Source organism: Amblyraja radiata, chromosome 2 (genome assembly GCF_010909765.2).
Source record: "Amblyraja radiata isolate CabotCenter1 chromosome 2, sAmbRad1.1.pri, whole genome shotgun sequence".
In the NCBI taxonomy this organism is placed as follows: domain Eukaryota; kingdom Metazoa; phylum Chordata; class Chondrichthyes; order Rajiformes; family Rajidae; genus Amblyraja; species Amblyraja radiata.
Genome location: NC_045957.1, coordinates 24,007,173 through 24,024,148, shown reverse-complemented (window position 1 = coordinate 24,024,148; position 16,976 = coordinate 24,007,173). Strand labels below are relative to the sequence as shown.

At 43.7% G+C, this 16,976-nt stretch overlaps 1 protein-coding gene across 4 annotated transcripts in view; it reads left to right on the top strand.

Annotated features, from left to right (window-relative positions):
• Window positions 1-1,777: 1,777 nt before the first annotated feature.
• The window catches only part of sec22c (SEC22 homolog C, vesicle trafficking protein), a 31,819-nt gene continuing 16,620 nt past the window's right edge, over window positions 1,778-16,976 (top strand). For 2 of the 4 annotated variants that reach the window (XR_004415696.1, XM_033043254.1), the window contains exons 1-3: window positions 1,778-1,856; window positions 12,476-12,687; window positions 15,353-15,516. Coding sequence is in view for 3 of the 4 variants with exons in the window: in XM_033043254.1 (XP_032899145.1) it covers window positions 12,506-12,687; window positions 15,353-15,516 (346 nt within the window). In the remaining variant the exon portion in view is untranslated. Of the gene's footprint in view, window positions 1,857-2,731; window positions 2,784-10,205; window positions 10,246-12,475; window positions 12,688-15,352; window positions 15,517-16,976 lie in introns of those variants that run through there. The other 2 variants (XM_033043261.1, XM_033043273.1) reach the window with 2 other exon arrangements.

Sequence of the window (16,976 nt, the reverse complement as noted above, 5' to 3'; positions counted from 1 at the left end):
GGCTCCCGCGGGTGGAGCTCCCGAGTCGGTCTCCAGCAGAGGCCGCCAGCTCCTCGATGTTGGGCCGTAATGCGGACGAAGATAAAATACGGAAAAAAATTGCATCTCCGTCGAGGTAAGAGATGAAAAAAAGTTTCCCCCAACCCACATAAAACAAACTAAAGAGATTAATGTGCAAAATGAGAGCACATGGTATTGGGGGTAGGGTATTGACATGGATAGAGAACGGGTTGGCAGACAGGAAGCAAAGTGTAGGAATTTTCAGAATGGCCGGCAGTGACTAGTGGGGTGCCGCAAGGCTTGGTGCTGGGACTCCAGTTATTTACAATATATATTAACGATTTAGATGAGGGAATTAAATGTGACATCTCTTAGTATGCGGATGACACAAAGCTGGGCGGCAGTGTGAGCTGCGATGAGGATGCTATGAGGCTGCAGGGTGACTTGGATAGGTTGGGTGAGTGGGCAGAAGCATGGCAGATGCAGTATAATGTGGATAAATGTGAGGTTATCCACTTTGGTGGCACGAAAACAAGAAGGCAGATTATTATCTGAATGGTGTCAAATTAGGAGAAGGGGAGATGCAACAAGACCTGTGTGTGCTTGTACATCAATCATGCAAGCATGCAGGTACAGCAGGCAGTGAAGATAACTAATGGCATGTTGGCCTTCATTGCGAGAGGATTTGAGTTTAGGAGCAAGGAGGTCCTACTGCAGTTGTACAGAGCCCTGGTTTTGGTCTCCTAAATTGAGGAAGGACATTATTGCTTTTGAGGGAGTGCAGCGTAGGTTCACGAGGATAATTCTCGGGGTGGCGGGACTGACATATGATGAACAAATGGGTAGACTGGGCTTGTATTCGCTGGAATTTAGAAGGATGAGAGGATATCCTTGGACAGGCTAGATGTAGGAAAAATGTTCCCGATTTTGGGGGAGTCCAGAACCAGGGGTCACAGTTTAACACAGCTATTTAGAACTGAGATGAGGAAAAACTTCCTCGCCCAGAAAGTTGTGAATCTGTGGAATTCTCTGCCACAGAAGGCAGTGGGGGGCAATTCACTGGATGTAATCAAGAGAAAGTTAGATTTCGCTCTTAGGGTTAAAGGAATCGGGGGATATGGGGAAAAAGCAGGAACGGGATTCTGATTTTAGATGGTGCAGCAGCATCTATGGAGCGAAGGAAATAGGTAACGTTTCGGCCCAAAACGTTACCTATTTCCTTCGCTCCATAGATGCTGCTGCACCCGCTGAGTTTCTCCAGCATTTTTGTGTACCTTCGATTTTCCAGCATCTGCAGTTCCTTCTTGAACATTCTGATTTTAGATAATCAGCCATGAAGGGCCAAATGGCCTTCTCCTGCATCTATTTTTCTATTTTTCTATGCCTCGTTGTCTCCTTCCCCTAAGCCAACAATGAACCATTTTACATTTCCTGAAGACGGCTCGACCCGAAACGTCACCTTTCCCTTCGCTCCATGGATGCTGCCCAAAGGAGACAATGGGTTATCAGGGCTGTGTATTGTGACAGACAGCCAGCCAGCCAGCCGGGGTCCATGAACTACAACCTCCAGCATGCATTGCGGCGGCCAGCACCGGCGCAGTGATGCGATCGGGTAAAGCGCACGCGCAGCGTTCCGAAGCGTCCGTCTCCCCGCCCACGCTAGGGCGCATGTGCAGGGACGACACCCCTCCACGTTTATAACGGAATTGGACTACAACCTCCAGCAGGCACTGCGGTGGGAGCGCATGCGCAGTATTGAGGTTGGACAGTGCGCATGCGTAGGATTCCGGAACGCCCCCGCCTGCCTCCCCAGGGCGCATGTGCAGCCACCATGAAGCGTCAATAAGAGGCAATAGGTGAGATTTATCCAATACAATTTATCCAATACAATGACAAATGTCAGTCCGCTGAATGATTTTAAACTGGGGGAAAGTAAATCTTCTGTGGAGAGGGTTGAGGTTTGGTGGGGGAGAAAATATTGTTGAGTTCTCATGGGCTTTTAACCACCTCAGGTCAAGTCGAATTTATTGTCAATGTAATTTTACATAACTCCATTCTGTGCTTCTCAGCTGTTGTATTTCAAGTGACACTATTAATATCACAAGTCAAGTCTATTGTTAAACGCACAAAGACTGTGAAATACAAGTACAATGAACATTTTGCTTGCAGCAACATCATAGGCACCTAGACTCAGACAACACATAAAAGAATAAATGTTGCATACATTACAGTGAAAAGAAAAAAAGATGTATTGTTACAAAAAGCAAAACATTAGTTCAGAACACAGACAGGTCCATGGTAGTGCTAGAGAGACACAGGGAACTGCAGATGCTGGAATCTTGAGTAAAACTCAAAGTGCTGGAGAAATTCAGCTGGTCAGGCAGCATCTGCGGAGGGAATGGACAGGTGACGTTTCAAGTTGGGACCCTTCTTCAGATAACGTAAGAGGTGGTCTTTAGTGTTCCGTTGACGAAGTAGGATTAGGGTTGTGTAGGTCGGTTCAAGAACCTGATGGTGTTCACTTCCTGAAACTGAGGGCATCCAAAAGGATTTGGCTGTCTGGCAGTCATGGTCTCAATGTGACAAGCAATTCTTGAACAACAACATTATATGCATGGAATCAACATATGATATGTGAGAATGATTTGGGGATAACTAACTATTAGATAACCTAGTGGTGGAGGGTCGGGTGGGGTGCAAAGTGTTGAAACTCCACTGCTGTTTTCTGCAGGGATGCAAAACTGAGGGAGGCGGATGTAGCCTGAGTTTATTGCAACTGAGAGGTGAGTCCTTATATAGAAAGTACAACTCGTGGAACAAAGGCCATAGTCCAACAGTTCTTGTTGGTGTTTATGTGCGACTATATCTTCTTACAATCTTGCCATATAATCTCGTAGGTACAGAATTATACAGCATACAATCAGGCCCTTCAGACCATTATGTCCATGCTGACCAACAATTACCTATCTACATTAAAACATAGAAACAATTAACTGCAGATGCTGGTTTACAAAAAAATGACACAAACTGCTGGATCTACATTAATAACATTGAGCAGTAAAGAGTTCTATAGCTTTTTTTTAACACATGCTACAATGCTACAAACTATATTCTGCACTCGGTATCTTTCTGTTTGCTCTGCCTATTGTACGAGTTTGGCTTGATTGTATTCACATGCTGTATGATCTGATTTGATTGGATAGCATGTAGAGTGAAGCTTTGCCTTGGTACACATGGCAATAATAATCCTAAACCTAATTAAAGTGCCCGTCCAGATACAGCATCCACTCTGGCTGTGCCTAACAGACGCTAATGACTCTGGGTGAAAAGGTTCATCATCGTCTCTTATTCTTCACCTTAAACCTATTCCTTCTTGTTGTAGTCAATCTGTTATGTATAAAGGTTTTCTATTATCTCTCCTATCATAATTTTGTATACTTTTTTTCATTTTAGAGTTTAGATAAACGGCAGGGAAACAGCCCACGGAGTCTGGCCATCGATCACCTGCTTACACGAGTTCTATTGCATATCCACTCCCTACACACAAGAGAAAACATTCTCTTCTCCCTGTATATGCTCCCCTTAGGCGAAGTCATTCAAAGGCACGGCATTTCCTTCCATTGCTATGCAGACGATACACAACTCTATCTCCTCCTGAAGCCCAAAAAACGATCAAATCTACTTAACCTTATCCACCGCCTCGAGGATATAAAGTGTTGGATGGCCCAGAACTTCCTCCAACTAAACGAGAGTAAGTCTGAGGTCATCTTTCTCGGCCCCTCGGACTCATTCAAAATGATAGCAGGCGGCCTTGGAAGCCTTACCCCATTACTCAAACCTCACGTCAAAAACCTTGGCGTGATATTTGACTCAGCTTTGAAATTTGACAAACAACCGTGGTAAAAGCTAGCTTCTTCCAGCTTTGGACGATAGCTAAAATTAAACAATTCCTCCAGTTTGATGACCTCGAAAAGATTATCCACACATTTATCTCCTCCCGCCTCGATTACTGCAACTCCCTTTACACTGGCACCAGCCAATCTTCCCTGTCCCACCTGCGACTGGTCCAAAATGCCGCAGCGAGACTCCTGACGGGCACCAAAAAAAGTGACCACATCACCCCGATTCTGGCCTCTCTCCACTGGCTCCCTGTATGGTTCCGAATAAATTTCAAGATCCTTCTTTATGTCTACAAAGCCCTTAACGGGCTTGCCCCCACCTACATCAAAAGTCAGCTTACCCACCACACCACCTCCAGGTCCCTCAGATCGGCCGACTTGGGGTTACTGAACATCCCGCGGTCTAGGCATAAGCTCAGGGGCGACTGCGCCTTTGCGGTTGCAGCTCCTAGATTGTGGAACAGCATCCCTCTTCCTATCAGAACTGCCCCCTCCATCGACTCCTTTATGTCGAGACTTAAAACTCATCTTTACTCTTAAGCCTTTCTTGACGTCCTCTGAGGGAGGGCTATATGTATGTATTTATGTATGTACTTAATCTATGAACCACTGTTGTATAACGTTAGTACCTCCACCAATGTAAAGTACTTTGGTCAATGTTGTTTTTTAAATGTGCTATAGAAATAAAAGTGACTTGACTTGACTTGACACTAGGGGTAATATATTGAGGGCCAATTAACCTTCAAACCTACACATCTTTGGGATGTGGCAGGAAACCGGAGCACCCATAGGAATCCCACGTTGTCACAGAGAAAACGTTATAACTCCAGCACCCGGGGTCAGAATCGAACCCAGATCTCTGCACTGGTAGGCACTAGCTCTATAAGCTGCACCTCTATGGCATGATAATTTTGTCAGGTTCTGTTTCTTCCCCTATCTTTGCTGCAAGGAAAGTGTCTATGGTGCACCTATGGCGGCACAGTGGCACTGCGTTACAGTGCCAGAGACCCAGGTTCGAACCTGACTACGGTTGCTATCTGTACAGAGTTTGTACTCGTGGGTTTTCTCCGGGTGTACCGGGTTCCTCCCAGAGTCCAGAGAGGTGTAGGGCTGTAGGTTAATTGGCTTCTGTAAATTAGTGTACGGGTGATCAGTGGTCACCACGTTCTCGGTGGGCTGAACGGCTGGTTTCTGTGCTGTATCTCTAAAGCCAAAATTGGTAAGAAATCTGTAGAGATTGGTAAGAAATTGTTTGAGTAGAGGGGCTGAATAAAGTTATTTGAGAGCCCTGTCATATACTGTGGAGGAGGAACCATGGTAATAAAAAAGATCTCTTGAAAACAGTGGTGTGGAACAATTGTGAAGGTGCCAGTTTACCTGGGAGAATGGAATGGGGTCCATGTAGGAAGCAGAGTGGGAGGAGGTCAAGTCAAGCTGTCTCTGGGTCAGTGGGAGTGCAATGGATATTAGTCAGACCCATTCCTTGCAAAGTTGTCAATTCTAATTGTTTACGGAGGAAAAATATTGAGAAATAGAAGCCCAAAGCAAAATAGATGCAAAAGATCGCTACTCTTTTTGCATTATTTTGCTTATAAAATCAGGCAAATTAGTGCATAATATATGCTTTTGAAGCCACTCCTTAAGCCAACCATCCATAAGAATGCAAAGTGCTGGGTTAACTCAGCAGGTCAGGCAGCTTCTCTGGAATACATAGATAGGTGACATTTCAGGTTGGGACCCTTCTTGCAGACTGATTGTAGAAGGAGGGGGGAAAGAAAGCTGGGACAGAAGTGAGGCTGGACAAAGCTTGGTAGGTAATAAGTGGACACAGGTGATAAGAACATTTTGCTTGACTTATTTAGCATTTACAGTTGCTTTATGTACTTGCCAGTTACGTGATTATGGTTTAATAAGTTGTATTGATCTTGGTATCTGACATCATTTGTAAAAAAAAAGCAATATCTGAAGTAATAATTACTGCATGGCCAAACTCGCTGAGCATTTAATAACAAGACACTGCTGATGCTGGTTTATACTAAAGATAGACACAAAATGCTGGAGTAACTCAGCAGGTCAGGCAGCAACTTTGGAGAAAAATGATAGGCAACATTTCAAGCCGGGACCCTTAGTTTAATTTTGTTTAGAGATGTTGCATGGAAACAGGCCCTTTGACCAACTGAGTCTACACCGACCATCAATCACCTGTCCACACTAGTTCTATCCCACACAATAGGGACAATTTATTGAAGTCAACTAATCTACAAACCTGCGAGTTTTTGGGATGTGGGAGGAAACTGGAGCACCTGGAAAAAAATCCATGGGAAAACATGCAAACTCTACACGCACAGCATCTGTAGTCACGATCGAACCCGGGTTTTTGGATTTCCATAATCACGTAAGAATAAGAGATAAGCCTTCTAGAACGGAGATGTGGAAATGTCTTTTGCACCCAGAGAGTTGTTAATCTGTGTAATTCTCTGCCTCAGAAGGCCGTGGGGGCCAATTCTCTGGATGCTTTCAAGCGAGAGTTAGAGCTCTTAAAGATAGCGGAGCCAAGGGATATGGGGAGAAGGCTGGAACGGGGTATTGAATGTGGATGATCAGCCATGATCACAGTGAATGACGGTGCTGGTTTGAAGTGCCAAATGGCCTACTCTTGTACCTATTGTCTATATTGTCTATTGTAAGGCAGACTATTGTCTATATTGTCTATTGTAAGGCAGACATCACCTATCTGTGTTCTCCAGAGATGTTGCCTGACCTGCTGAGTTCACACCCTGCTGCTCTTTGGCTACCACCTTTCTCCCCTGTCCCGTCAGGCAAGAGGTACGGAAAAACGCACACCTCCAGATTCAGGCACAGTTTCCCAGCTGTTATCAGGCAACTGAACTATCTTATCACCAACTATTGAGCGGGGTTCCTGAGCTACCAACTACCTCAGTGGAGACCCTCGGACTATCTTTAATCGGACTTTATCTTGCACTAAATGTTATTCCCTTTATCCTGTATCTGACTGTCTACCAAAGATCTACCTTATCCATGGCTCTATCTCCAAAACTGCAGCTGTTCCATAATATAAATTGCCATTGTTCCTTCTCTCCTCCCCTTTCTTTCATAAACGTCACGTATTAACGAATAGTTAGAACACGTCTGCCCCTTTTTTTAAAGCCAGTTTCTGTCATTTCAGTCGGAAGAAGGACCCCGTCCCAAAACGCCACCTATCCATATTCTCCAGAAATGCTGCATGATACGCAGAGTTACTCCAGCACTTGGTGTATGTTTTTGTTAGCCAGCATCTGCAGTTCCTTGTTTCTCTATTATTTCTACATAATTAATGGCTGCTGCATCTTACCAATCTTGTTTAGATTCAGATCCAGGTTAGTTTAGTGTCATGCACCAGGGAGCAATAAAATGTTCAGTTCACATGAAGTTCACAGAGTAAACAGTGTACATGCAGTAATGATAAGTACAACATTTATTATACTTTAATTTAGTTTGGTTTAGAGATACAGCGTAGAAACTGACCCTTAGGCCCACTGATTCTGCACCGATTAACGATTACTACTTCTATCCAACACACTATGGACAATTTTTACCAAAGCCAATTAATCCACAAACCTGTTCGTCTTTGGAATGTGTGAGGAAGCCGGAGCTGTGTCTAAAAGCGAAACATTTTGTGTCGAACAGCATTTCGTTCAGACCGAAAGGTCTGAATGACAATAAAGGAAATCTAATCTAATAGATAGCTTTCTTCAGCTTCCCGACCCTTCCCAGAGCTGCCAACTTTCACGCATTGAGCGTGAGACTCTCGCATTTCACCCAATTCTCATGCTCTCACACCGATCACAGAATTTCTCACACTCTGTGATCAACGAGAATTTCAAAACTAATATCAACTACTTGTGTGCGCGTCTGTTGACAAGACTCAGCTCCAAACCATGTCCCCATGCAAATTAACATTGAAAGACACGGACCGGGCTAGACCTGTTTAAATATCACCGGCTTTGGACGAGGCACTGCTGTGCTCTGAGCAACCTGCTTGTGGGTGTTGGAGAGCCAGGGCGGAGGGAGGGATAGAAGCTGAAGCAACGGCGGGGGCTTGCGAGTGTTTGCTGGGCTGGCAAGTCGCTTGCTGCAACTCCGGCCATGGAGCAGCCTTAGTCAAGAGTCCCGGGCCGTCGGAGGCGTCGGAAGCGTTGCGCTGTGGCCATGAGAGTCTCTGTGCCGAATTCGCCCTGGTGACTGGCATGCATCAGGCTGCGGCTCGGTGCATCCCGGAGGACAATCAGTGGCTGCTGGAAGTAGGTACCAAGCACTGGGTAGAAACGGTGGAAGATAGTGGCCTGCAAATGGGAGTGGTTGGAGAAAGCATCCTTCTTGCCTGCTAGATTCTCACTTACTGTAACTGCAGGAAAAATGTTCCCGATGTTGGGGGAGTTCAGAACCAGGGGTCACAGTTTAAGAATAAAGGGTAGGCCAGTTAGGACTGAGATGAGGTCAAACTTTCTTCACCCAGAGAGTTGTGAATCTGTGGAATTCTCTGCCACAGAAGGCAGTGGAGGCCAATTCACTGGATGTTTTCAAGAGAGAGTTACATTTAGTTCTTGGGGCTAGTGAAATCAAGGGATATGGGTAAAAAACAGGAAAGAGGTACTGGTTTTTGATGAATCATATTGAATGGCAATGCTGGCTCGAAGGGCCGAATGGCCTATTCCTGCACCTATTTTCTATGTTTCTATGCTTGAGTATATGGCAATAAAACTCGACCACTTAATTTTGAAGCATTCATGCATGGTGGAGGTATAATGTAGTCATAGAGTGATACAGTGTGAAAACAGTGTGAAAACCTGCCCACACCCGCCAACATGTCCCAGCTACAGTACCTGCTTTTAGTCCATACCTCCAAACCTGCCCTATCCATGTATCAGTCTAACTGTTTCTTGAATGTTGGGATAGTCCCTGCCTCAACTACCTCCTCTGGCAGCTTGTTCCATACATCTACCACCCTTTGTGTGGAAAAAGTTACCCCTTAAAAAGTTACCTCTTAAAAATACTTCAAACAAAAAACATTGAAATCATACTTCTACAATGCACTAAAACATGATTTAAAAAATCAAATTTCAAAAATTCAGTCGCTCTACTGCCTCGCCAGGTGCCCCAAGGCCAGTGATCAGTGATCGCTCAAGCCCCCCACTTTCAAAAGCGCTCCGCGGCCCTTGGTTCAGACGGAGAGCACTGCCAGATGTGAGCGGGGAACTGAGGCCAGTTGTCCGTGATGTCTGGATCCCAATACTCAGTGCTTCGTGTTTCGGAGTTGGCTAATGTTATTGATTTGTAATTAGCCCGATTTGTAATTAGTTAACAAAATCTTAATTTATTAATCCGGAATATCCAGGGGGATGGGATAAGTGTAATAATTAAATGACATGCAAGGTGTCAGGCTGTCTGTCACAACATACAGCCCCGATAACCCATTATTTCCTTCAGTTAAATATTGGGAAGGTAGCACTATTGTCATTTGCCACTCAACTATTATGTTTGTTTACCTCACTGACTATTTCTAAACCCCCACCCAAATTCCTTTGACAGGTTGAATAGAAATGTCCCCAGTCTCGTTTTATTAATTGAACACTAGATGAACATCCTCAAGGAGTGTAATCAGATAGAAACTGATTCAGATGCGATGTTTAAGAGCTTGTTCAAAGAAGGAGCATATTTTAAAGGAGTGACAGAGATACTTGCAGGGGAATGTGTGGGGAGGTGATTATTTGTCTTTAGTTTTGCTTGAACCAGGACATCTGAAGATTCAAAGTTTAATATAGTAATTGTGCTGATACTGACTCCAACCAACCACGTAATGAATATCATCCATTCCGGAGGTTTTATTTTTCTGATGCCATTTAAACTTCACTTGGATTTCAATCACTTCAATGTAAAAGTAATTGGGAATGGGGAGCATTGGAACAAAAATTTGCCCTCAGTCCATATTAACTGTACTATAATAATGTATGCATGTTGGTAGGAGCAATCAAAACAAAGATCTTTTTATCTGAAGAAGGGTTTCGGCCCGAAACGTCGCCTATTTCCTTCGCTCCATAGATGCTGCTGCACCCGCTGAGTTTCCCCAGCAATTTTGTGTACCTTCTTTTTATCATTGTTGTTTTATGAATACTGCAGAATATATTATGTACTCTCAAGATCACATTAAATAGAATATTATTGCTTAAATATATATTGTTATTGGGCTTTGCATTTCGGAAAAGTCCCAGCTGAGGGAAGACAGCAAATACTGAAAATATTGGGGGTGAAAATGAAGGAAATGGTAACAGAATACTTATACAGCTGAGTGGGTATAATTTTATGGATGAGAAATTGTGTTCAACCAATTGATGACTTATTTGACAAAGTAACTAGCATGTTAGATAACAAGGAAGCCAATGGATGTAGCAAATGTTGTTATACAAAATTTGGTCCGGGAAGTGCCCCATAAAAGATTACCGCATTAGGTAAGCACTTGTGGACTTGAACGTAATAGGTTAAGTCTAGGGGGTCAGATATGGGGCTTCACATGTGGGTCAGATATATTGTCAGTGCAGAGGGGCTAGGAGCAAGGCCAAGTGTTCAACCAGAGTCAAGGTCTGGAATAGTACTAGGTGTGCAGTCAAAGCTGGGACAATGGGAGTGTTCAGCACTGGGAACCTAAGCAGGTAAGCAGCTATGATCAGGGTAGAATAGGGGGCCAGGTGTAAGGCTGGACTCAGGGTCAGGAATGAGAGAAGGTATGCAATTGGGGTCAGGAGTAGTACCAGTGTGCAGAGAGACCCAGGAAGGTCAACATGGGCCAAGTGCTTGATTATAATCTGATTTCCATACATGAATACACTAAGATCATTCATGTGCTGCACCTGTTGCTCAGAGCCTGGCTCTACTGTGGAATGTAATTAGGAATGTAATTTAGTCCAACCTTATAGCTAATCCAATTTAAAGCATAAATATTGCATTCAAGTGTAACTTAAAAGACTCCCTACAATATGCACCAGATTGCACAATTTCAAGCTGAAAAATGCAAAAGCTCCGTATCATAGGAGGGGAGGCACCCTCATCCCACACCCTCCCCCCTCACTTCTACGCTCCCTCGGGCTTGGTCACTCGCAATTTCTCACTCCCAACACTCACCCAATGTTGGCCGCCCTGCCTTCCTAACCCAAAACATCACCTCTCCTTGTTTATCAGAGATGCTGCCTGATCTGCAGTTACTCCAGCACTTTGCATCCTCTCTTTGTAAACCCCCATCCTTGTTTCAACACCGTGAGAGCACCTTTAACATGCAAACGGAAGTATTCGACCAAGAGGTTTGCCAACTCCACCCCTGGGCATCTAGCACTCTTTCTAACAACTCACACTCCCAGTAAAGCATTAAAAAAATGTAATTTAAAAATGTCCGAAGAAGGTCCCAGACCTGAAACGTCGCCTATTCATGATCTTCAGGGATTCTTCCTGACCCGATGAGTTACTCCAGTACTTGTGTCTTATTAAGTGGTTTTGTGTCAAGTTTTGTCCGATCATACTCTAGTAATGTGTTATGTTAAAAGGGTTCTATTTCAATATGAATATTACGGCTCCCTAAAATGGAGAATGCAGTTTGATTCCACCCCTACTGTGGAGAGGAGCTGCAGGTGTTCCTCGAATTACATTTATTACATTTGATTATTTTTACTGACAATGCCGACTTTTTGTCAGTATACAAGATGGCACCCACTCCAGGTGACTCTGCGTGCTGGTCCCTGAAGTAGATCTGCAATCATTCATTGCAATCGCTCCACTCGTTTAAACCTTTTATCCTGTATGTGTACACTGTGCAACACCACGATTGTAATCATGTATAGACTTTCCGCTGACTGGATAGCAAGCAATTTTCATTGTACCTCGATACACGTGACAATAAACAAAACTGAACTAAACTTTTTTTGTAAACCAGCATCTGCAATTCGATGTGTTTCCATTTTAAAAAGAAATAGTTTGAAACGATTTCACCCGATCGATAATCCCTTGAGAAAAACCATTTCATTTTTTGTGCTCGTTATATCCATCTGGTCTAGTCATTGAGTTCAGTAATTTTAAATAATTAGTCTACTAATGCCATTTGCAGCTCCTTGTGAAGCATCTATTATTTATTTTTACCATGCACCCATTATCTGCTTTTGACATTTAATTGTACCTCCATTCTACCACTCTTTGACATGTTCGTTCTTTCCTTCCCATCTCAAAACACTTTTACTTCCCATTTCTGATCAAAGGTCAATGATCTAAATCATTAAATCTCTACACAGATGTTACCTGATCAAAATGATGGAGTAACTCAGCGGGTCAGGCAGCATTTCTGGAGAACATGAATAGGTGAAATTTCAGGTTGACACCCTTCTGCACACTACTGCCTGACCTGCTGAGTTACTCCAGCACTTTGTGTCCTGTTTTGTAAACCAGCATGTGCATTTCTGTTTTTCTGTGATCTGATCAACTTGGCTTTCAGCAGTATTTGCACTATTTTACAATTTAATTTCTGCCTTAATTTTCAGCGGCGGCCTTAATGAATACCAGGGAACACGATGTCTATGATCCTGTTTGCCTATGTGGCTCGGGTGACGGATGGGTTGCCGCTCTCTGCTTCCACGGACTTTGAATACAGCACAGAGTTGCAAGAATCTAAAATGCATCTGAAGATTGTGTCCAAAATGCTGGGGCAATTTCCTGGCCGTGGAACGGTGAAGAACAATCAGCTTCACATACAGTGAGTATGCCACGGGACCCATTCAGTGTGAATGCTAACGGTTATTTAGAGTATTGCGTGTAGTTCTGCTTACCCCATTACAGGAAAGATGTGGAAGCTTTGGAGAGGGTGCCGAAGAGGTTTACCAGAATGCTGTCTGGATTGGAAGGGTTCAGCCACACAGAGAGTTTGGATAAGCTTGGATTGCTTCCTCTGGAACATCGGAGGTTGAGGGGAGATTTATAAAGTTATGAGATAAATAGATAGGGTAGACATTCAAAACCTTTTTACCCCAGTACAAATGTCCAACACAAGCCATCAGGTGAGAGGGAGTGCTGCACAGCTCTGAAATTAAAGAAAGCTAAAATTCACTCTCGCCTGCATGTTAGTGGATATTTTTTTTAATGTTTCCAGCAATTTGTCCAAAATTTGGTTATCCACTCTCTGGCAAGTGCAGATGCAATTCTTTATGACCTCAGTGAGACCACATTTGGCTATAGTGTTCTGTTTTGGTCTCTTTAATTAGTATACTGTCCGTAGTAAAAGTAGAGTGAAGATTCACTAAAGATAGATACAAAAAGCTGGAGTAACTCAGCGGGTCAGACAGCACCTATAAACGTCACCTATTCCTTTTCTCCATAGATGCTGTCTGACCTGCTGAGTTGCTCCAGCTTTTTGTATCTATCTCTGGTTTCAAAAGTTTCAAAATTTTCAAAGGTCTTTTATTGTCACATGTACCAATTAAGGTACAGTGATATATGAATTACCATACAGCCATACGAAAAAAAAGCAACAAGACACACAACGACATAAAAGTTAACATAAACATCCACCACAGCGGATTCCCCACATTCCTCACAGTGATGGAAGGCAAAAAAGTCCAATCTTCTTCCTCTTTATTCTCTCGTGTCGGGGCAGTCGAACCATCCGTCGGGGCGGTTGAAGCTCCCACGTCAGGGCGGTCAAAACTCCTGCGGCTTGGAGTTCCCGAAGTCGGTCTCTGACCAGAGACCGCGAGCTCCATGATGTTAAATCCGCAAGCACCCACGGTGGAGCTCCGAGATCGATCCCGGGCAAACGGATCACGGGCTCCACAATGTTAAAGTCCCGCAGGAACCCGCGGTGGCACTCTCAAAAATTGGCCTCCAGCAAAGGCCGCCAACTCCTCGATGTTAGGCCGCAGTACGGAAGGAGATACGATACGGAAAAAAATTGCATCTCCATTGAGGTAAGAGATTAGAAAAAGTTTCCCCCAACCCCCACCTCCCACATAAAACAAGCTAAAGATCACTAAAAACATACATTTATCACATACTATTAAAACACAAAGAAAGAAGGGACAGGCAGACTGTTGGTGAGGCAGCCATTGCTGGCACCACCCGGTGGATTAAACCAGCAACTGTAGTTCCTTCCTACAAATGAAGTTTCACTAAACTGGTTCCTGGGATGGAGAGCTTGTTGTTTGATGGGGAGTTGAATAGTGTGACATTAATGTTATAGTGCTGGTCTGTGCTTTATACCATAATTCACATGAATGAAAATAAACATGGGTCAAAAGAGACATGAATGAAAGTCTTAATTTTGTACAAATCATAAAAGTGCACATGCTGGGAATCTAAAATAAAAATCAGAAAATGCTGGAAATACGCCAAAGGTCAAGCAGCATTGGTGGAGAGACAAACAGAACACTTGTTTCGTTTTTCATAGATGCTGCCTGACCTACTGAGTGTTTCCTGCACTTTTTGTTTTGCCTCACAGCGCTGGAGATCTCGGGTGTTGTCTTTGGAGTTTGCGCGTTCTCCCTGTAAAAGGCCTGTCCCACTTGGGCGGCCTAATCCGTGAGTTCTGGCGAGTTTGCCCTCAACATATACTTGGTCGACACGAGGTCGTAGGAGGTCTTCGTAACTCTCCTTCATGCTCGAGAGTGGTCTCCGCGTACTCGAGGGCTCAGCTGGATCGCGGCGTTTTTTCAATATATTCAAAAATGCCTGCGAGTAAAAAAAGGTCACCATGGACATCGCTAGTCGTAGCTGGTCTTCAACATAATCGAAGGAGGTCGAAGGAGGCCTTCTACATGTCATTTTTTCAAACTCTTCTAAACTCGCCAATTAGGTCCAAGTGGGACAGCCCCTTTACTACATGAGTTTCCACCGGATGCTCCAGTTCCCTTTCACCCCCCCTACCACACACTAAAAAAGACACGTATTTGCAGGTTAATTGGCCTCTGTAAAATGGGATAACATAGAGCTAGTGTGAATTGATGATCGACGATCGGCATGGACTCAGCAGGCCAAAGGGCCTGTTTTATGCTGTATCTCTGAACTGAAACTAAATTAAGAATGCAGAAATAAGGAACTGCAGATGCTGGTTTACATAAGAGGACACAACATGCTGGAGTAATTCAGCAGGCTGCATTTCTGGAGAAAATGGGTATGAAGAAGGGTCCCCACCCGAAACGGCATCTATCCATGCTCCACAGAGATGCTACCTGACCCGCTGATTTGCTCCAGCACTTTATGTCCTAAAACTAAATTAAACATTGTGCAACACTGCTTCCTTGGACAAAGACATAGCCTGTACTGCCTTTCCTGATAACTCCAACCCTCCAGATGCAGTAACATCCTTGTAAATCTTTATTTGCATCCTTTTCAGCTTAATGACATGTATGTAATTTCTTCTCTTCCAGTTTTACTTCTTCACAGGGTGTTGCCTACATGACCATCTGCTGTAGCTATTATCCTACAACAATGGCGTATTGTTTCCTAGAGGAACTTGGAATGGAGTTTGCTTCTTCCTTTGAGGTTGCTAAAATCCAGCTGGTATCAAGACCTTACGCTTTTCTTGAATTTGGTAAGTTGTTAACAGCCTGACTGACACTTCCTTGGTCTGTGCTTTTACTTCTATCAGCATACAACTGAGTTTCCATTATCACTTTAAAAAAATCTGTCTCATGATCCAGATCCCTCCATTTCCTGCACTCACATGTGCCTATCTAAAAGTTTCTTAAAATACACTATCGTATTTGCCTCCACCACCATCCTTGGCAATGCATTCTAGGCCCCCAGTACTCTCTAAAAAAAAACTTGCTCAGCGCATCTCCATTGAACTTTCTTCCTCTCACCTGATAGCTATGCCTTCTAGTGTTGGACATTTCCACCCTGGGGAAATAGGTCATAAGGTCATGTCATAAGTGATAAGAGTAGAATTAGGCCATCTGGCCCATCAAGTCTGCCATTCAATCATGGCTGATCTATCGCTCCCTCCTAGTCACATTCTCCTGCTTTCTCCCTATAACCTCTGACACCTCTACTAATCATAAATCTATCTATCTCTGCCTTAAAAATATCCACTGACGGCCTCCACAGCCTTCGGTGGCAAAGAATTCCACAGATTCACCACCCTCTGACTAAGGAAATATCCCCTCATCTCCATCCTTTAAATCTAAGGCTATGACCTCTAGTCCTAGACTCTCCCACAAGTGGAAACATCCTCTCCACATCCACTCTATCCAAGCCTTTCACTATTCTGTATGTTTCAATGAGGTCCCCCCTCATTCTTCTAAACTCCGGCGAGTACAGGCCCAGTGCCAAAAAACGATCATCATAGGTTAACCTACTCATTCCTGGGATCATTCTTGTAAACCTCCTCTGGACCGTCTCCAGAGCCAGCACATCCTTCCTCCATTCCATTATAGAGCCTCAGCATTACATCCCCGTTTTTGTATACAAGCCCTCTTGAAATAAATGCTAGCATTGAGTTTGCATTTGGTTCTGACTCTACACTGTCTATGCCTTTCATAATTTTACTTTCTTCTATCAAGACTCTCCTCAACCTCTGCTGTTCCAGAGAAAACAATCCAAATCTATCCAACATCTCCCTACAATTGAAACCCTCTAATCCAAGCAGCAATCTGGTATTTTCACCGTTTCTCCATTTTTGTTGCTGGAAGTTGTGATCGATGTAAAGAGTCTAGCTACATTGGATTAAGCTGTCATCGATCATCGTACAAACACTTTTTACTTCGGAGCATGAAAACATATATAAATAGTGAAAGAGAGCACACGTTGGTTTGACATGTTAACTATGCAGCATGCTAAAAGCTTGTGCTTGGAAAGCCAGTGAGGAAAAAAAAACATATAACATGGGATTCACAGAACTCCAATTCGTCCCGAATGTAAAAGCTTCACATATCCACCAATTATTTTGTAAAATCAATTATTTGAAAAATCCAAATGCTACAATCGACCAGTTTTGCTGCTGTTCCACCCACATCCCAAAGATGCACTAATAACTGCTGTACTAAGGGGCCT